The 22,193-nt window shown below is 35.4% G+C and overlaps 2 protein-coding genes across 3 annotated transcripts in view; one reads left to right on the top strand and one right to left on the bottom strand.

Annotated features, from left to right (window-relative positions):
* Positions 1-816, top strand: part of znf142 (zinc finger protein 142) — an 8,525-nt gene extending 7,709 nt beyond the window's left edge. For both annotated transcript variants that reach the window (XM_056465671.1, XM_056465670.1), the window contains 2 exons: positions 58-163; positions 237-816. In XM_056465671.1, the coding sequence (XP_056321646.1) occupies positions 58-163; positions 237-718 (588 nt within the window). In that variant the 3' untranslated portion in view covers positions 719-816. The remainder of the gene's footprint in view (positions 1-57; positions 164-236) is intronic.
* plcd4b (phospholipase C, delta 4b) lies at positions 807-22,193 on the bottom strand. The gene is made up of 16 exons (XM_056465672.1): positions 22,052-22,193; positions 20,664-20,704; positions 19,750-19,908; positions 17,130-17,358; positions 16,902-17,031; positions 16,596-16,827; positions 13,489-13,690; positions 10,319-10,463; positions 8,138-8,290; positions 6,613-6,756; positions 6,366-6,519; positions 4,979-5,095; positions 4,631-4,809; positions 4,416-4,548; positions 4,053-4,202; positions 807-2,504 (listed from the first exon to the last, which is right to left on the bottom strand). The coding sequence occupies exons 2-16, from the start codon at positions 20,683-20,685 to the stop codon at positions 2,392-2,394; spliced, it is 2,262 nt and encodes a 753-aa protein (XP_056321647.1). The 5' UTR covers positions 20,686-20,704; positions 22,052-22,193; the 3' UTR covers positions 807-2,391.

Below are 22,193 nucleotides of genomic sequence, written 5' to 3'. Positions count from 1 at the left end.
ATTCAAGATTTGTTTATTCCAGTTCTGACATTCGGTTCTGCTGGTGCTCTCTTTTAGTATCACATGAGGATTCATATGGATGAACGCAAATATCTCTGCCCAGAATGTGGCTATAAATGCAAATGGGTCAACCAGCTTAAATATCACATGACGAAACATACAGGTATGTTTACTCTAACTTGCGCTAACTAGAAAGTTCCCACACATCAAGATGTGTTTATTCTCTTTTCCAACAGGTGCCAAACCATATGCATGTGAGGACTGTGAGTACCGCACCAATCGTGCCGATGCTCTGCATATCCATCGTGAGACACGCCACAGGGATGTACGATCCTTCATATGCGAGAAATGCGGAAAGGCTTTTAAGACACGCTTCCTGCTTAAGACACATCAGAGAAAGCACAGTGAAGCAAGGCCTTATGTTTGCTCAGTGTGCCAAAAAGCATTTCGCTGGCCTGCAGGTCTCCGCCACCATTATCTATCCCACACCAATCAGCTGCCATTTTACTGCTTGCATTGTCCCTACCGGGCCAAACAAAAGTTTCAGGTTGTGAAGCACCTTCACAGGCACCATCCAGACTTGCCTATCCAAAATGGTGTGGGTAAAAACCAAGAAGCCTCTAGCGCCGGTACAAAGAAGACCTGGAATGGGGAAGGAGGAAGACAAGAGGATGACCAAACTGCTTTAGAGCACATGCAAACTGCAGGGGACATGTAGTTACACTTTAAACATTTATATTGACTTGTGATACATATTATATGTCATTGCGATCACAATTCTCATCAAACCACAGTGAATAAACATGTTTTACAGTACATTTATTCTGATTTATTTCTTTTTAAAGGTATTTTGCCTGGACATAGTCATACATACATAAGGACTCATTCACCATGAACACTTGCTTTTGGGTTAGTAATAAAAGGCACTTTAACATGCTTAATTTGACTAATTTAGATAATGCATAGATATTTACATTAGATGTCACATTGGATTTGTTGTCTATTGGAAGGAATGCATCAATAGAGCCGCCATTTTAGTACAGGGTAGCGCTCCTTTGAAATAAATGTGGGACCAAGGTGTAGTGGAGGACTGGCCATCCAGAGCCATAGATATGTAAACATTTATACATATATCTCTGATCGGGAGTTTGCCCGGTGGTCAGATCACAAATATTTTTTTAAATTACAAAAATTATAATTTTATTTCACTTTTCTATAGCGATGGATAAGTGGCCCCACGGGTATTGCAGACAAAGAGCATATGATTGTGTGCATGTAAATGTATTATCCTCCCTCCCTGTTAAATTTGGCCTAATCCATGTCCTGAAACACACCTCCTCTCCTGCTTTCACTTCTCAACAGAGGGAGCGATTCGTTTGTGAATGAATCGCCGTTATGAACGACTCGTGTAAACCATCGATATCCCGATCATTGATGTCTCAATGTGCATATCCACCTTTCTGATCTAATGGTATATAACATTTGTAATGTTCAATAATTTAGGGTGGAGAGTATGCACATTGAAGCGCAGGCACTGTTATGTTATCAGGCACCCTTATAAGTTACGTCAAAAAATAGCCGTTACTTCACTTAGCTGACAATAATACAAATATCTGGCACAGCAGCGTCTTGTCATATTTCATTTACATTGTTTGCTGATGTTATTCAACAAAACTAGCATAAGCCTAAAATTTTTTGCAAGTTGGGGCTACTTTGTCTTATGGTGAATGCAGTAAGTGACTGTATTATCATCAGTAACATTACTTGTTTAGCACAAAAGTTCGTAAGATACAAAAACTTAAAAAACGAAATCTTACATATGAAATGTCATGCCTTCATGCTTTGTTTGCTCATTACACCCATACACAGCATTAAAGTCCAGCATCTTCAGATTGCTTTAGTCTTGACTATTGCGGTTGAATGACATTTATCCTGGGAGCACTGTACAAGCGTGGCAGCCCTATTGATGCATGTTCGGGGTCCGTATGCGGCATCTAGTCAATGTATCGATGTAGATAATGTACAACCTTAAGGATGCATTATACCCTGATTGTGTAACCTTCAAACAAAAAAATGCAATCAAGTTGACTTAATATTGCATAGATTAAATGATTATATTAGTAAATATCTGCATTTACAAGAATGCTCTTTTTCTCATGAGAAGGCACATCTAAAACCATGCAGCTACTATAGAGGTACTTTTTAAAAATAATGGCAGTTGCTACACTTTTTGTTTTAATGCAAGATGGAGGAATATATGTTTAAATTATGGCTTGACTTTTTTCAAATCTCTTCAAGTATTTTTGAGCAAAGCACAAGACAAAATGTTCTCTGCCTTTTTACAGTAATATACAGATTTGTCTGAGAAACAGAAGCTCTTCAGAACAAGCTTCAAGCATGGACATTAGAACTGTGATTCAGCTCTGTGATTTTGATGTGAACGAATATGGAAGATGGACGGATAGTCGTTCCATCCTTGGACAACAGATGGACGTGGCGATAGCCTGGAAAGAGAAAAATAAATTGATTTGCAATGCTTTTAGAGCATAAGCCTGGAGACAGTGGGTCTCCCACACTAATAATTGCATACAAGCATTCATATATGAGAAGAAAAATCATTCACGACACATTCACCGCAACTGCATATGAACACAATTTGTTTTTACCTTTAAGGCTAATTAATCTAAATTACTCTTAATGAAAGAGTTGAAAATGACATTTTGAAAAAGAGTTAAGAGCATTGTTTGCATTGTTTTTATAAATATTGTTTTCTTTTGTTAAAGAGCCCCTATTATGGGTTTTTGAAAATGACCTTCCATGCAGTGTGTAACACAGCTCTAAGTGAATGAAAACATTCAGCTGAGGGTTATATCTGAAAATGCACCCGGTTTAAAAATATATTTATTTTAATAACAGATTAGACTCAGAGTCGTTTAAATGATTCGTCGTTCGTCCGGATCTTCTGCCTGTTTGTATCGACGTCGACACGAAGCAATACCAAATATGCAGTGCCGGTTCCAGTAAAACATGAACGCGGTCTTCCCTTCAAACACTAGTGGAATGCAAGTGATCATGGGATTGATCATGAAGATTACTATCACGAAGAGATGGCCAGACATGCGGCTGTGGGGAATAAAGGGTTAAAGTTCATTTTCTCAACAACACCATAGTTTAGCCAACAGTGCACTGCGTTTGTTTCTGTCATTTTTCTGATGATTAATACAATGACCTACCCTGCAGCGGGATTCGCCGGCCATTTGTTATTAAAGAAAGAATCAGCAAAGACTACTAATGTATGGGACTGTCAGTACCTGTTACACAGTTTATATGGACCAGTTTCTTCTTCCTTTAGAACCTGTAAGTGTTTCTCCTTAATACAAAATGTGAAGTGTGATTAAAATGGTTACCTCGTTTTCTGTAGTTTGCAAAATATATATTGAATAGATAACTTGTAATTGCTCAGCATGGCTTTTATCATTTATAATATCTGTTATAGATCAGTGCTTGCAATGTATCTTTCAGGTAAATCTTTATGGGGCTATTTCACATATAGCGTCCAAAACCACGTTGAAAACACGACGCGTGCTTCTTCCTTTACCGATTTAAATGCGTTTTGTGCTTGCGATCTCCTGCTGTTTGTTGCTATGAACACCATCGGCTGTTACTACACACACGCGGCGCGGTCAATTTTCAAAATAGTTCAACTTTTGCACTGTTTGGATTAATTCTTAATGTGTATTGTTATTATTATTTAGGGTTGTAGTTAAGAATAGAGTATATGCTGGTGTTTGACTGTGTTGCTTTAATGCATCCCTGCATCAAGCAGATTAGGAGGGGTTTGCAAACAAAATTATTTGCTGAACGAATCATATGGGAGTCGTTGGGATAATCTGGTAAAATAAATGCATATTATAACACAATGAAAGTGTTTTTTGACCTTGCACGCATATCAGACTGTTGTTGGAGACCCCCAAAACCAAAATATGACCTTTTATAATGCATAATAGGGGCTCTTTAAATTAGCTTACAGTCTTTTTTCAGGCTATGCTCACCTGGCTGAATACAGGACAATGGAAGAGTGTACTGCCCTATAAAGTCGTTCCTTGAGGTTTTGTCATGGTCTTCAACTACAAAACGCACCAGTGCAAGCTCAGGGGTGTGGACGATGAACTGTACACTTTCATTCCAATATGGGTTGAAACCTGCCCAGATGAGCAATAAAGATAAACCAGAAAGAGTGGAATTTAGGTTCTCATAGTCTGTAAATTATAAAGATGAATCATAATACAGTAAGTCTATATCTGTTGTCACATTAAAGATGCATCCACCTTAAACTGAACTCTTTGTAGCACACAATCTCTCTCACCTGTAGTGGTTTGGCAACACTTAAGACCATTTAATCCTTGCTTTCTTACCATTGTTGTCGATGTATTTGGTCTCCTGTTTGGCTTGGTCCAAAGGAACGCCATAAATCTCCACCCTTACAAAGGGATCTACAATGGACCATTCATTTTGCTTTAGTTTAGGCAGCTGTTGTCCACTGATAACCTAAAATAGAGAACAGAAGCTACCATCAACAAATGAAATCTCGAAGCAAACAGACAAAAAGAAAGACAATACTGTTTAATACCTTAACAGAGAAGACTAAAGGGTTGTAATCCTCACGTTCCTCTGGTTTTTCAGGATCAAAATGTCTCTCTCTGTTGCGCAGCATCTCGGGTTTTAAAACATATCCACTGCAGCCATTCTGACTAAACAGCCCATCATTAAGATCCATTTCCATTCCTGCTGTCTGGAAGTTTAATGCCACTATGAATCATAAACACATTACAGTAAATACACTGCCCACTTTACAACACATTATCTGTATATCCCTGCTCCACAGAGAGTGTTTTATGAGGTTTTTCGGCCATGCCTATATTTTTCCACTCTATAGTATGCACATAATGGTGTGTAATACAATATGTGTTAAACTAACCAATCTGGCATCCCATGTTCCACATGTCTACTGGAGAGTAATTTGATGAATCAGTCCTCATTCCACTTGGATACACTCTTATCAGCTGCCTGGTGTTATGCAGAACAAAATCTGAACCTGACAGACAAAAAAAGAGACATTATTTATTAATGTACATTATTTTTGTGTAAAAGATCAAATGACTTTGTGTATCACATAGTAACTAACAGTATAGATGTTTGGAAAAACATGAGGTTGTCCAAAAAAAGTCATCACCCGGATTTAACTAAGCAAATAAGCAAGAGCCTCTCATTGGATAAATACTGCATGGATGATTATGTTTCAGATGATAGTAAGTTATTCATTCCTACTGTAACTGATGCAGAGAGTAGCTGCTTATTTCTTAAACAACCATGTTAGGAAGACATCCTGTGGTCGTGGAAAAGATCTGTTTCTGAAGGGTCAAATTATTGGCATGCATCAAGCAAAGATCAATACCATTCAAGCCTGTGGAGGCAGTGTTAGGATCTGGGCATGCTGCAGTTGGTCAGGTTTAGTTTCAGCAAAATTATGTGCTCAATGAATGAGGTCATTCAGCACAGTGGCGCAGTGGGTAGCACAATCGCCTCACAGCAAGAAGGTCCCTGGTTCAAGCCCCAGCTGGGTCAGTTGGCGTTTCTCTGTGGAGTTTGCATGTTCTCCCCTTGTTTGCATGGGTTTCCTCCGGGTGCTCCAGTTTCCCTTACAAGTCCAAAGACATGCGCTATAGGTGAATTGGGTAAGCTAAATTGTCCATAGTGTATGTGTGTGTATGAATGTTTCCCATGGGCTGGAAGGGCATCCGCTGCGTAAAACATATACTGGATAAGTTGGTGGTTCATTCAGGCGACCCCTGATTAATAAAGGGACTAAGCCAAAAAAAGCATGAATGAATGAATGAAGTCAGCTGACTACATGAATATATACTGAAAACCAGGTTAGTCTATCAAGGATTTTTTTCTTCCCTGATGGCATAGGTATAGTCCAAGATTACAATGCCAGGATTCATCGGGCTCAAATACTGAATAAGTTGTTCACAGTGAAACTACATTTTTTTGCATGGATTGGCTACCACAGAGTCCAGACCTTAACCCTATTGAGAATCTTTGCAATGTGCTGGAGAAGACTTTGCCCAAAAGTCCCACTCTTTATCAGTCATACTCTTTGATCTAGGTAAAAAATAAGTACAACTCTGGATGAGAATAAATGTTGAGAGACACTGCCAAATTTGCATACTGAAATATGTATGTACATATTACTATACCACATAGTGTATGTAAATCTAAAGGTGGTCCAACGTAATATTGGAGTGTGTTACTTGGCAGTGCATCATTTTTGAAGAACTATCCCATTAAAAACACTTTCTGACCTGCTTCCTTTGAATATTTTCTGGCTTTAGACTCAGAGAACGATGACATCTCATAAGGCTTAGCAGAGATTCTGGAATGTTCAAAGCTGTGGAAATGTACACTCTTACAGAACATAATGTCCGAGAGCTCCTTGCATAGATTTTGCTTCGATTTCTACAGAGAGGAAAAGGCAAACAATAAAAAAACAAGGAAGTGGGAAACACTGACTAACATTTTTCTTTTGTTTCTCAGTATTTCCACTGGTACCTTGCCATCTGCTGGCAGACTCTCAGATGCCGAACTCTCCTTATTCATTTCTGCTGCCTCGTCTTCATCGCTGACTTCAGCTGTGGGGCTCTCTGACTCGTGTCCAATCTTCTTCCCTTTTAACAGGATTTTCCTCTTAAGTGCCTGAAAGAAATGAGACATCTGCTTAACATTCCTACTGTAAAATATTATATTGAATATATAATTACATAGTACATTACATCATTAAAATGTTATGATGATTTTTATGTAAATAATAATAATAATAATAAATATGAATAAATAATTAATTAAACACAATTACACACCAGAGGCCATTTTTCTTTTTTTGTAATTTTAATTATTTTTCAAATATTTCTCAAGCGATGCTTAACAGAGCAAGGACATTTTCACTGTATTTCTAATATATTTTTCTTCTGGATAATGTCTTATTTCTTTTAGTTTGGCTGGAATATATATATATATATATATATATATATATGTGTGTGTGTGTGTGTGTGTGTGTGTGTGTGTGTGTGTGTGTGCGTGTGTGTGTGTGTGTGTGTGTGTGTGTGTGTGTTAAAAGGTACTGTTGTCGTATGACTTTTCTAATTAACCTAACTTGCCTAGTTAACCTTATTAACCTGGTGAAGCCTTTAAATTGCACTTTCAGCTATAAATTAGTATCTTGCAGATTTTTTTTTTATATTTTGTATTGTCATCATGCCAAAGATCAAAGAGAATAGTTATTAGAAATTGGCTATTACTACTACTTCTGTTAAACAGCACTTTGGAAATCTTTAAAATATAATACAAAATAATTTCATTCATTCATTCATCCAAGTGGATGCTGCACACTCTGGTGGTGGTATGGAAAGACCCCTCTCATGATTGTGAAGCACTTTGGGTGTATGGCCATACACAATAAATGCATTATATAAATACACGTTACATTAAATAACATTACAACTGAAAAGTTTAATCACAATGGAGTGAAAGTTTACCATTTGCATGTGTTTTTAAGGCCTGTGATTTTGTAAGCATTCAGTTGTATTCAGGTGCATGAAATATTTTGTACTGTTTGTAACTCTAATAAAGATGTATTTATTGAATGATTTATTCAATGTAGACACTGTTATTTTACATTTGGTTATTACATTTCTGTACCTGAATACTGTGATGTAAAATTTTTCACTCCTATCTTTCAAATAATAATCCAGAAAAATCCACATAATCTTCCAGAATAATCAGTCTACAATAAACAATTATTTATAAATAGAGCTATTCAAGCTATCTGGTGAGGGTGTATTCATATCGCAATATAAATCGCAGCAAAATAAAATGTCAAAATTTTCCAATATCGCACAACCCTAGTGACAATTAAAAGAAAAGGTCCATTACAGTATAAGTATTATGAATATAAGGGCATACAGTATTATAAAGTCCTTCGTCCAGTCATCGATGTTTTTCCATCAGAAGTCATTATGAGCAATTAAGTTAAGTGCACCTCTATCTGTGAGGCACTGAAGAGCTAACCTGAGCTCACCTCTGGGGACGGCAGTTCAGTGGAAACCTCAGTGTCTGCTGTGCTGGTCAGCAACATATCGCCCAGAATTTCTCTGAACTGTTGAGCCATGACTTTCTGTTGCTCTACAGTGCAGTGGTTCTCAATAGACACGATGAGCGGATACTCAGAAGCCTGGAAATAGTAAGAATGGAAAGATTGAGAAATCTGAAAACAGTTTAGCACATATATACTGTATATATCTGTAAACATAATGGTTATTAAAGGAAGAGTTCACCCATGATAAATATGCTGTGTGAAAGTTGTGAACTTGTGAATGTGCATCACATGACTGGATCGAGGGGGGTGGGGTTGTAATTTAAATGCATTTTTCCTTAAAAGTACAGATTTATTTTAAAATAGGAGACCCTTATTTGTCTACTGGGGTCAAGGGGATTATACCTGAAGCATCCAGAGTATTTTTTGGTCAGTTTACTTGCTTTGGATAAAGAAAAATCCAGAAACACTTAAGAAGGTAGCGCAAGAAAGGCAGCCATGTATATAAAGGAGCGCCTGAAGTTAAATAACTATTCCTTTAATAACAGTCAACAACAGTATTATATTAATAACAATAAGAATAGTAATATTTGTTGTTAATAATTAATAATACAGCCATGGAAAATTGAGAGACCACCATGTAACATATAGTCCAAAGGTGAAATTTCATGGTTACGCCTAAAAGGGTCTGGGTTTGTTCTACATGAGAGTTTATGACACTTTGTGCCAGCGAGTCTGCCAGTAAAAGTCACTTGGTGACATCTTATCTACCAAGATGCTTAGAAATGTGTTGAAGAAATCTTCTCTCTGTTAAACAGAAATTGGGGGAAAAATAAACAGGGGGGCTAATAATTCTGACTTTAACTGTATGTATGCACCAATAGACCTGTTATGATGATTTATAATGTAGAAATGCATAATTCCTGCTTAATGTAGATTTAAATAATCATGTTTGGTATCATTCTGCTCTGTACATAATTCTACAGCTTATGATCTAGGACATAATGTGTATGCCTGGTGTAATTTAAAATTACAAGTTAAAGTTTTGTCTGTCTGTTTCGGGACTGTACAGACCACCGAGGAGGAACAAAGAAAGTTTCCCCGTGCGACTTTTCCTCTCACACCATTGGTCATTCAGGAGAGACTGTGAGTGACCTGACCAATACCTTTAAATACCTGCTACACCCTCAAATCCTCGCAGATGGTACCCGACACAAGGGAAGGCCCGTTTCTGTACAATGTGATTTGTCCACGTTTCTTATTTCCAGCAAATTATACTTTGGTTTAAAGTCCTCCGACCTGCATCGCAAACTCCACGCAGATGACAAAGGACTTCTTAAAAGGACTTCCCTACTTCCAAGTATCAGAGAAAATCACAGGAAGAGAGAGACCCAGAAATGCAGGTATTAGTGTTTTTAAGGCTGTGCCCCTTTATCAAAAAGGTGTTTTTTAAAGTCTTGGTGGTATTCAATAGTTGTGTGGGACTAAGTGAAATTTGCCATCCTTTCATCTAAATTCTCTATTTTCCTCTATTTTATGTTGTGTATGGTGGTTCATTAGATGTTAGACTAGTCAATAAATCACGCTATATAACCACATTGGATTGACTTTGTCTGCCTCACAGAAATGGTCACTTTTAAGGTAAAAGATCCTTGCTACCAGCTTATTAAGTTTAATAAAACTTCTAATCTATTTATCTGTTTCATAAGAAGCAGCTGTAATTCTCTTTCTAAATAACTAAATAACAATTAAAAGTCTGCTCAGACGAGCAGGCAAAGTCATTGTTTTATTTACTTTGTTAAATTAACTAGAAGTCTGAATATTCGTAATTATTAATAACTAATTATTATTATCATTAATGTTCATATATTGAGCTAATTTCGCTACAACCAATTAAACCTAATTTTTGTTTTATTCTGTAAACTACTGATGACATTTCTTCTCAATTTATATTTTATTTGTAACGTAAATGTAGGAGAAATTTTCTCAAACCTTCACAGAATAGAACAAATATTTGTATTACTCAAACCCAAACCTAATACATCCAGTAAATTCCGAGAAACAAGTGTTCTCCTGATGTCTTCCATAGCTGTTTATATTAAAATCTATATATTAAATGAATAATTAATGAAAATAATATTGTATTTACTGAAGCATAAAGATCACCTTAAAGGCATAATTTGCAATAGTAGTGATCACGTCTTTGAGAAGAATCTTGGATGTGAATGTGTGTCCATGATAAACTACCGGCTCCCCGTTGGCTCCATTCCAGCAGTCCACCTCTACACACCTGCAGCCACGCTTCAGAGCCCTTCAGGACACATGAACAAGCACAGGCATGAACACACGGCATAAGCACAACACAGTCAACTGGGCAGACTGCAAACTGCTTTTTTTTAAACGACTATGGGTAGTTACATTACATTTAAGTCATTACTATTTGTTATAGTTTGCTTGTACTCTGGTTAGTTCTAAAAGACAGTAAATGTGTCTGTGGAGGAGTTGAAAACAGAAATGAAGTCTGGTTTCACAGACAAGGAATAAAATTGAATGTTTGAGCAGTATAAACTGAAAATAACTGACAGTTGGATATCTTAAAATACGTCAGAGCCATAGATTTTTCTCATGTTGAGCACTGGTAATGTGTTTTTCTAAATGATTTCTATAAAAGATGGTAAAATACTCATTTAATAAGGCCTGGTCCTTGTTGAAGCTAAGCACTATTTGTGAAACCTTCACACAGCGACTCCTGCTCAGTGTTTGTATACTTTAACACATATGAAGTGGATGTTAGATTTATTTTTATCAGACACACAGCCACTTCAGACAGCTTCATGAAACAACACCTATACACGTTTCATTCATTCATTTTCCTACGGCTTAGTCCCTTTATTCATCAGGAGTTACCCCAGTGGAATGAACCACCAACTTATACAGCATGTTTTACACAGCGGATGCCCTTCCAGCTGCAACCCATCACTAAGAAACAGCCATACACACTCATTTACACACATACACTACGGCCAACTTAGTTTACCCAATTCACCTATAGCGCAAAAAGTATATTTGGACTGTGGGGGAAACAGGAGCACCCGGAGGAAACCCACGTGAACACGGGGAGAACATGCAAACTCCACACAGAAATGCCAACTGGCCCAGCCGGGACTCGAGCCAGCGACCTTCTTGCTGTGAGGCGACTTGCTGTGAGTGCTTAGCACTGAGCCACCATGTCGCCCACACATTCAATTCACTAATAAATCTTACTGCTCAATATAGTGCAATTTGTATAAAAATAAAATTCAACATAAGCCTTTAAAATTTAAATACAGGTAAAGAAAAAAACACTTCATTGTAAATAACAGATTCTGTGATGTTAATGCACCCATTTCAGGACTGAGATATGCTGCTTTACCTCAAATGTAGTTTTTATATCATATAAACAGAACAGACAGACTTTCAAGTCCCAATGTAGTCTAAAATTCTGGATTTTATCTTCATTTTAATTAGAAGTAACTTTATTACACTTTAGTAACACTTTATTTTAAGGTATCCTTGTTACATATGCATTTACTTTAGTAATTAAAACTAATTATGCATAATTACATGCAGCTAACTCTTAAGCCCCGGTCAGATCAAATGATTTTTATTTTCAGTAACGAAAGTCACCATTTCAGATTATGCGATTTTTTTCTTCTTGATTGAATCTTGACTTGTCGTGGGTAACAAATGTGCCAGACTACATGTTCCTTCACGACCAGTCATCCCGTGATGTCTACGACCAGCGGTATTTCCCAAAGAAGTCATTAGTGTTGCTATAACAATATTTCTCATCTCAATTTCAATTTTTTTCATCTTAATTCAATCTCAGTAAAGACTGATGCTTGTAGACAACTAATAACTACATTATTTAAAGGCATTCGTTACGACATTGATAGGATCAAACTTATGATTCTTTTAATATTAAGATATTTTCTTTGAAGTCTAAATGTATATTTTCCAGCCATGGGTTACTTATTAAACACTCTCTCGCCTGAACTTGCCGCGACTGAGACAGAGAAAATGAAAGCACATAAGCAGCAGCAAGAAGAAATCAGATGGTCGAGACATAATCTTTACAATAATGACATATTAAAAAAGAGCAAATATGTAACTGAGATTTGTGATCAGAGTAAAGCATTCATTAAATCCTTATTTTCCTCAGAGCAAAACAAATCATCCACCCGTATAGTTGAGTAGTGGAGGAGCACAAACAAAAATATAATTCGTATATTTCTCTTGGAAAAAAATATCTTTTTGAAACAAACTTCGTTTGCTATTATTTTTAACTTAATATTAATTTCTTTTGTATCTTTTGTTCGTCAATTATCTATAAACAAGAATAACGAATAACATTTGAGGTGATGCGCTTCAAAACAAGTCCGCTATATGCGCCAAAACACAAATTGCTGTGAGATTGTGTTAGTTTGTTAAATAAAATAATAATCTATCTTAAATTAAATTAAAGTGAAATATTCAGTTTCAGAGAAGCCTATATTAAACTGTTTTCACTATTAATCACAAATTTGATTAAGCAGGAAATGATGTATTCGCAGCACTGAACATGTTCCCAGATTACCTCGGAGGAACAAACTCTGCTGGAAGGATGAAAGAACTCAGAAACTCGTTGTGAGAATGGAGATGTCTGCATATTTGTGCCAGTCTGTCAGATGAAGTTGCTTAAAACACCATAATATTTTAGAAAAGGTAGTTAAAGTTTGCATAACCAATGACTGATCTTATCCACCCGTGACCCACCCATAAGTAAATATGCAGCCTATTTTTGGATTACCTGACCAGCACATTAACGGCAGCACCCGCTGAGATAACTGAGAAATGATGTGCTCCTGTTACACAGTGTCACCCACATGATGGAACTCATCGTGAAGAACGAGAAAAAAATTAAACATGCTACACTTTCTGTGATGGTGTCGTGAGACGTCACAGGCATGGTTATCGGTTATCGTGAACTATGCCAAACTATACAAGAAGAAACGATTAAATCTTGTGTCACGATGCTCATTTGTCATTTATGAATCCCCATGACACCCTACGTTGAGGAAATCGTGCTGAAATCATCACAAATTCATGTGATCTGCCCGGGGCTTTACACTTATAATAAAGTAAGTACATGTAATTAATTAATATTACTCAGTAGTAGTTTCACTGTACCAAGGACACCTTAAAATAAAGTATTTTTTCAGAAGATTAACTAATTTTGGCTACTCTACCCTTTAAATCTGTGAATTGACGTCGTATTTAATAATCATAATTCTTCAGCATAAATAAGCAGAACTCACTGGATGTAGGCCTCAATGCTGCTTGGTCCCTTTAGTTGGTCCTCCATCAGGTAAGTGTTGTGTGAGGACGAGATGTAATAGTGGGCAAGAGATTGGCTCATGTCCTGATAGATGCCCTGCCGCTCTGGATTGAAGATGGATCCCTCAGGGGACGTCAGGTACATTAGGAACCCATCGACTGACATCGAGTGATTCATTCTGGCTGTAGGAAAACAACATGAGCTCTCGCATCGCATCAATTTTCAGTCATTACTCAGTAATCTTGATGAATAAACGACCACTTCACTGTTGCCCAGCAATCCAGATGAAGTGCTCAGCTACTCTATTATTAAAAGAGCATCCAGAAATATGTTCTCATTTATTTTCTTCATAGTCATGCAAATGCTTCCTCAGTTAACAACCAGTTTTCATGTTTCAATGCTGTTTCATATAAAATGATGCATGTCTGTACATCTGTAAATTAAAACATGGTCACACTTTACAATAACAGGATTTCTGCAGGTTTCACCAAGTTAAATTTAAGACATTTTTAAGACCATTATGAATCAAATTTTAGACTTATACAGGGCTAAATGCTAGGAATTATTTTGTGATTATTACTATACAAAAATGATTAAAACTTAATACATTGAATATATTTTAATAATTATAATATATTTAATAATAACTTTGTTTGAATATATATATATATATATATATATATATATATATATATATATATATATATATATATATATATATATATATTCATATATATATATACACACTGAAGTCATTGACAGCTAAAATATTGTTCTATTCTGGGTAAAGGTTATATATGTTAAATAAAATTTTAATAAACAGGAGAAAAAAAAAATCTACAGAAACATAAAAAAAATATAAAATGTAGTTGAAGTGTTGTAGTTTGTATTTGTTTTGTTTGGAATAAGTTACTTTTTAATACATTTCAATATATTATCATTCTATTCTTGAAGACGTTTGGCTAGTTTCCCAGTATAAGCTGCCAGAGTAACTGAGATTGAACTATCGTATATTTGATGCACTCATTTTTCATATTAATTGAAATTTATGTAAATGGCACATATAGGGCCTGTGTTAACTTTACAAATATTATTGAGAATATTCCATAATATATTCTAAAACATAAAATCAATTACAACAGCTAAAACGTATTCTAATCTCATATATAAATCATATAAATAAATAAATAAATAAATAAATAAATAAATAAATAAATAAATAAATAATGAGGCTATTTATTAAGAAATAGTTTTATTATTTATTAGGAAATGAAAAAAATCCTACTTTAATAATAATAATATCAAAAATATTAATGATGATGATGATTATCATTATTATAAGGATTATTATTATTATAGGATATTATTATTATTGGGGCAACGCAGTGGCGCAGTAGGTAGTGCTGTCGCCTCACAGCAAGAAGGTCGCTGGTTCGAGCCTCGGCTGGGTCAGTTGGCGTTTCTGTGTGGAGTTTGCATGTTCTCCCTGTGTTCACGTGGGTTTCCTCCGGGTGCTCCGGTTTCCCCCACAGTCCAAAGACATGCGGTACAGGTAAATTGGGTAGGCTGAATTGTCCGTAGTGTATGTGTGTGTGAATAAGTGTGTATGTGTTTCCCAGTGATGGGTTACAGCTGGAAGGGCTTCTGTTGCATAAAACAAATGCTGGATAAGTTGGCAGTTCATACCGCTGTGGCGACCCCAGATTAATAAAGGGACTAAGCCGAAAAGAAAATGAATGAATGAATGAATGTTTTTTTTTTAAGTCTACTTTTACAATTTGACACATGCAAACCACTGCAGAAATGTTCTAACAGGCCCATGTCATACAGTACAGATACTTAATAAATAACCTACTATAAATGAAAAGTATTAACGTATGCTATGTTTTTTGTTTTCACAAGCTTTGGAGACGTAACATAAATTCCGCTTTTAAATAATAGGTCACCTATAGGTTTCATCATGAGCCATGGCTGTGTTCAAATTGACATCAATGTTTTTAAAGTGCACTGCAAAGGGAGCGCAATTGTAAACATGAAGATCGCTAAAACTGAACTGTAAAAATACTTTAAAAGCAAATTACACCTAAGAGAGCTGACTTATGTTTTTTTTTAATAACTCCGAGTTTAAATGTTAGAACGTTCTAAATGAATAGGGCATAGGGGGGAGAAGTGGGAATAGAACACAGCCAGGAACTATGTTTCTAACTACAGCTCCATAGGTGTAGTTGTAAGCGTACAAGCATACAAGTTTGCGAATGTTCGTTGAAACAATGGATTTTGGAAACGCCAAATCAATGCCAAATCTATAGGTTTCTATAGTTAAGTTAATGTATTTACTAACATGAACTAAGCGTGAACAATACTTGTATAGCATTTATTAATCACAGTTCAGCATTTAGCATCACAGTTCACAGAATTCATGCATGCTGACATTAGTTAATGCACTGTGAGTTAATATGAACTAACAATTAACAACTCAATTTCCATTAACTAAGGTTAACAAACATAAACAAATACTGCAAATGTATTGTTCATGTTAGTAAACGCATTAACTAAGATCAACCAACACAACCTTATTACACACACGTCATTACCTGAAACACTTTTAGCTAGTTTCCAAAGAAATATGTATTATTCTTTCATTTATTCATTCTTCCTTCAGCATAGTCCCTTATTTATCAGGGGTTGCCACAGCAGAATGAACCACCAACTATTACGGCATATGTTTTACGAAGCATATGCCCTGTACTGGGAAACACCTGTACATGCTCTCATTCACACACTCACTCGTACAATATAGCCAATTTAGTTAATCCAAATCACTTATAGAGCAAAACCCAAGTGAACACAGGGAAATATGTATTATTTTGTATATAATTACATTTATATTATATCATTCCAAATAACCAAAAATGTTAAAACTGTAGATTAATTAATAACACTAAATACTATTACTAATAACAGTTAATAATACAAAAAAATACAAAACACTCAACAAAAAATACTAATATTGTACCTAAAATTAAAATGCAAAGCTTGTTACAAAAATATATAGACTAAATGTTGCAGTCAATGGTGAACTGTTACCCGTTTCTGATGGCTCATAGCGATCAATAAGCTGAAGGGCATGTTCATAACTACTCTCCCCCTCGAGCTGCTCCTCTCTCAGGAACTCCTCCAGATCACACTGGGACAGTATCTGTCCGTCACTGGAATATTCCTGGAACAAATCCAGCACTTCCCTTCTCTCAGTGAGCATCTTATAGAACTCCACAAACTCCTGATCCTCCAGGGTTCCTGACCGAGACTTATCTGCCATCTGAAAGAAACCTCATTAAATCACCACAAGGTTTAACACGGTGAACATGAATAATATAAGAAGCACACAATCACCATGAATAGACAGCATGCGTGTTCTTCATTCATGTCGATGTTCATCATTTTCAGCAGTTTTTTAGCTTCTTTAAAATTGATTCGGCCATCCTTGTTTCGGTCTGCTTTGGAAAACCAGTCTGAGATCCATCTGAACAGAGTGGTTTAGGTTGATCATTTAAGTTCATAGATGACATATGTTTGAAGCTAAAACAGAGGGAGATGTTATGATTTCTATAAAATGGATACTGGTCAAGTTTGGTGCTCTCGTCCATGTTCTCCATGTTCTCCATGAGGCCTCGGACGCCCTGGATCCAGGCCTGAGCTTCCTCCGCAGACTCGGCCACCAGGTCCAGGTTTCCTTTACGGCCGCGAAACACCAGCGTGAAGCAGCGGTCTGGAGGAAACTCGTCTGCCACACCGAGGAGAGCCTCGGACTGATGACCCTCACGAACAGCCTCCACATCACTGATGGAGACTGAAAAAACAAACACATTATTATTATTATTATTTTGGTTCTTTTTTAGAGCTTTTTTTTTTTTTATTAAACACTATATTTAGTGTTTAAAAAGACAACCTTTGTTACTACTAAGTATTTCATACCTTATTACACTACCTGACAAAATCTTGTCGCCTATCCAAGTTTTAGAAACAACAAACAATAACTTGACTTTTAGTTGATCATTTGGTATCAGAAGTGGCTTATATGAAAGTCGAAGGCCTCTAGATTATGCTTATTTTCCAAAATAAAATATGATCATGCCTTGATTTTTAATTATTCAATTTGGGCAGTAAGGTTTGACTTAGACAAAAGCCTTGTCACTTAACAGAAATAATGTACAGTATAGAATATAAAGTGCAGTGGAAAAATAATTAATATTGTGTATGACTCCCATGAGCTTGGAGGACTGCATCCATACATCTCTGCAATGACTCAAATAACTTAATAATAAAGTCATCTGGAATGGCAAAGAAAGTGTTCTTGCAGGACTTCCAGAGTTCATCAAGATTCTTTGGATTCATCTTAAATGCCTCCTCCATCTTACCCCAAACATGCTCAATAATGTTAATGTCTGATTGCATCTGGCCAATGACTGGGCTGGCCAATTCAACAGATGATTCATCAGAAAAATCTACCTTCTGCCACTTTTCCCAATGATCAACGAAGTTATTATTTGTTGCTCTTACAACTGGTATCGATGACAAGACTTTTGTCAGGTAGTGTATTTATAGTAAACTAACGGAGCTCTTAAAAGAAAAGTGCACTACCCCAAAATAATTGAATCATCGTTTATGGATGTTTGTGTTATGACAATAGGGTATATGGCGAAGTATGCTAATAGGACTTTTAATATGCCAGTAACTTGGGTTAAGCGCTTCCGGTGAACTGTATGCCATTGCAAAATCAGCATGTTTTAAGGTCTGTTTTCTTTAAAAATCAGGGATCGACGCTGGCTGAGTGATATCCGATATAAAGTGGATCTCAGATTGTACAAGAAGCACTGCATTAAATTACATTTTTCCCCGCCATGTCTTTATAATATGAGCATTTATTTTACCCCAGTATATTTAATGGGGCTTCTGCGCTAGATACTGATACCTGCCGATACTGACGGGTGTGTGCGAGTAAACAGCTTTTTGTCTCGTTTTACGCTTGAGCAACTAAATCAATGGCAAAGTCTATTTAACTGATTGTATTGTAATTACATTACAACATCGATGCTGTAAAAGGAATCATATAAAATGGAAAAAAACACAATAACAGGTCACCGGAAGTTTATCTGTATGGGAACAACACTAGCTCGGCATATACCCTATAATGTATTATTTTTTTCAGATCACAAAAGCAGCTATTTTTTTTTAAACTGCTATGGCTTTACTCATTCACATGAGGGTAGTAAGTAGTAAAAAGCTTTAAAATGTTTAATATATAAGCAATAGTATCTACGAATGAACCATTAACATTAGGTAAGTTACATTTGATGTTGTTTAACAAAAATTTTACCATGTCAATTAATACTTTATGCTTCAACTAAAAGTACACTTCAAAAAATTATGTTTGGTGTTTGGTTAAACTATCTATTTAAACAAAGCTAAAACAGCTCAATCCTAGGGTTTTATTGAGACAACTTAACTGTTTTATGTTCAAGCCACTTACATTTGTAAAATCTTATAAGTTAACTTAATTCCTCTATCTTGTCCCAACACAAATTCTTTGTTTGGAACAAAGCATTTTTTACAGTGTATTATGTACAGAGCTCAGCATTATAGAGTACACCCCATTCTGAAAATGATTATTTACATCCATTTCTCAGTAAATATAGGCAATGTATTTTGGGCAGTGCATTTAAACAAAACAGATTTATTAAACAGATATATTTATTAAAATAATATTTTAGTCACCAAACATAATTAGAAATTGAAAAATAATACTATTAAATTCAAGCAAATTATTGAAAATAAATTTACAGCCTACAAAATATCAACTACATTTTTCAATTTCTTTGCTTCTCTTGATTTTTTCTCTTTTATAAATTTGTATTTAATATTTTTCTATAACATATAAATTTGGGTTTACTAGTTTCTGGACCGTTATAGTAAGGTATTTTGTTAGATTAGCTCCAGATTTGGCTTCAGTACTGACTAATCTAATGCATATGCACAAATATAATATTGTATAGCTTCCTATTAAAAATTTGAATATAAAAGATAAATTTGTGAGGGGTGTACTCATATATGCTGAGCACTGTAAGCATTTAAAGGGACATTTCATCAAAAAAGAAGATTCTGTCATCAAATTCTCACTCTCAGCATGTTTATGTTTAGGTGAACTATCCCCTTAAAAGATAAACAGTGAAACAGGACGTACATGTTGAATATGAGTTTATTGCCCAGCTGGATTTATATGCGATAGTCTTGCAGTCCTCCTGAAGTTTATAGTGTCGCTGGCGCCTCCACATACGAGACTTCACCTTACGAAAAAACATCCCTGCCTTCATGGCTTCAAGATTCTGTTGGCCCTGTTGACCTATCAGAACAAAAAAATGGGGGTATTAGTAATGCTTAGAAATACTATGCTTACTTTAAATTGGCAAATTATCTTTATACATAAAAGTTATAGGGAAAAAAAGAGACAACTTGAAAATTCCCAGCTTGAGTAAAATGTTAATGTAAGTCTTATAACATCTGTCCCACATTTCAAGTAAAAATGCTGTTATTTGGAGCATTTTTTAACCGAATACATTTAGTTTTAATTTGCTGTGACTGAAAATAATGCATATTCTATGAAATATTGCTTTTGTGATTCTTTCTGGTATTTTTTCTTTCTGTGTACAAATGGACAAATACCTGCAATATTGGAAAAAATGGAGTAAATGCCTTCACACTGTGTAAACTGATCTGTGTATGTATTTGTTAGTGTGACCTGTAAGGAAATATGTGACCAGTCAACTGTTCATTTAAGTTCTGATGTTAATGTATTTTTATTTGTATTTTTATTATGTTTCTTCTTTCTTCCATAAAAACGTGTTTTAAAAAGTTGCTATTACAACTATTATAACAAAAAGTTGTTATTATACATTTTTTAATATCTCTTATTAAAAAAGAAAGAACAAATAATTAGAAGTCCCATAAATAATAAAACAAAAATGTCATTTTACTCAAACCCAACTCAAACTCAAACAAATGAACTGTGAATAGGTGGTCTCTATATAATATAAAAAGCACATAATCACTGTAAAAGGAAAGCACATGTATAAACGTGTATCAAACAGACTGACTTACGGCATGCGTGAGGTGATTCCATTTTCTACAGTGCAACTTTTCTGTAACAAACAATAAAAACAATATCATTAACAGTAATAATAATAATCCATGGCATCTTAAATTTAACACATCACTACATTAATAATAAAGACTAAATGAAAATCAGACATTCTGCACAGAGAGTGGATTCACTGACTGTAAACATCTCTTTTTAACATATTGCATGAATATGTACAGTTGAAGTCTGAATTATTAGCCACCCTGTATATTTTTTCTCCCAATTTCTGTTCAACAGAAAGAAGATTTTTTTCAACAGATTTCTAAACATAATAGTTTTAATAAGTAATTTCTAATAATCGATTCCTTTATTCTTTATGATGACTGTACATAATATTTTACATGATATTTTTTCAAGATACAAGTATTCAGTTTACAGTGCAATTTAAACACTTAACTAGGTTAATTAAGTTAGGGAAATTAGGCAAGTCATTGTATAACAGTGATTTTTTCTGTAGACAATAAAAAATATTGCTTAATAATATTGACCTTAAAATGGTTTAAAAACTGCTTTTATTCTAGCCTAAATAAAACAAATAATACTTTCTCCTGAAGAAAAAATGTTGTAGGAAATACTGTGAAAAATTCCTTGCTCTGTTGAACATTGTTTGGGAAATATTTGAAAAAATAAAATAAAATTCACAGGAGGGATAATAATTGTGACTTAACTGTATATTATGCATTTATTAGCTTTCAACAGCTTCTGTTTAATGGTTTCACTGATTTGATTCCTTATGAGCGCTGTCCCGATTGTGATGCAGGAGCACATAAACTCCCTTTAAATTATTACAGCATGTTGCCAGATTTTTTTTTTTTAGAAGCTCAAAACATCCTGCAACAAGATGATTGCCCAACCCAGCGTGCCCTATTTTATGGGAAAGAAAACATTCTGGTAAAAAAAAAGAAAAAAAGGGAAATGCAAGTTCATTCAGGCGAAGTAAAGCAGTGCGGTGGGGCGTCACATACACAGTCATGAGTCATGGCTAAATATGCCTCTGAGATCCACACGATCCTCTACTGGCACCATCATTAGTCTCTGTTATATTGAATAAAGCAGAATCTAATTTAGAAGATTTTGCTTCCTGCGTTTATTCTGGATTAAGTAAATGCATGTTAGCATTACTAGACTTTAATTTAAAGCCTAAATGATGTACATTGCAAAATAAAAAACAGCCTTTATTTCTGTATAATCATAAATGCTGCAGTTACAGAGTTGAATGAAGACCATCCGCTCGCATGTGAGCCACTAGCACAAGTAAATGCTGACAAAGTAATCCTCTTAACACACAGAATAAACAACAGTCTAGAGGAGTCTGAAGCAAATGCTGAGGGAAAAATAGAAAACTCACCAGACTGAAGGAAGCCTGATATAAACATCTGATAAAGAGGATGGGCTCTGTGTCTTTGCTGGCGCGTGTGAAGGGCTGAGTAAACAGAGTCACGGTCCGGGCTGCTTCCACTGTGATGCAGAGCCAGCCTCCTTCCTACACC

This window comes from Danio aesculapii, chromosome 9 (genome assembly GCF_903798145.1).
Source record: "Danio aesculapii chromosome 9, fDanAes4.1, whole genome shotgun sequence".
Taxonomy (NCBI): domain Eukaryota; kingdom Metazoa; phylum Chordata; class Actinopteri; order Cypriniformes; family Danionidae; genus Danio; species Danio aesculapii.
The sequence above is the reverse complement of the archived record's forward strand: the minus strand, read 5'-3'. Positions and strand labels throughout refer to the sequence as shown.

What these genes read in the sequence shown, in the direction of transcription:
- plcd4b (XM_056465672.1), bottom strand. Translation starts at nt 20,685, where the DNA reads ATGGAATCACCTCACGCATGCC. An exon ending in AATAAACTCATATTCAACAT is followed by an intron (nt 17,359 to 19,749) that starts GTACGTCCTGTT and finishes TTGTTTTTTCAG; the next exon opens with TCTCCATCAGTGATGTGGAG. An exon ending in CTTTAGTCTTCTCTGTTAAG is followed by an intron (nt 4,549 to 4,630) that starts GTATTAAACAGT and finishes TCTCTATTTTAG; the next exon opens with GTTATCAGTGGACAACAGCT.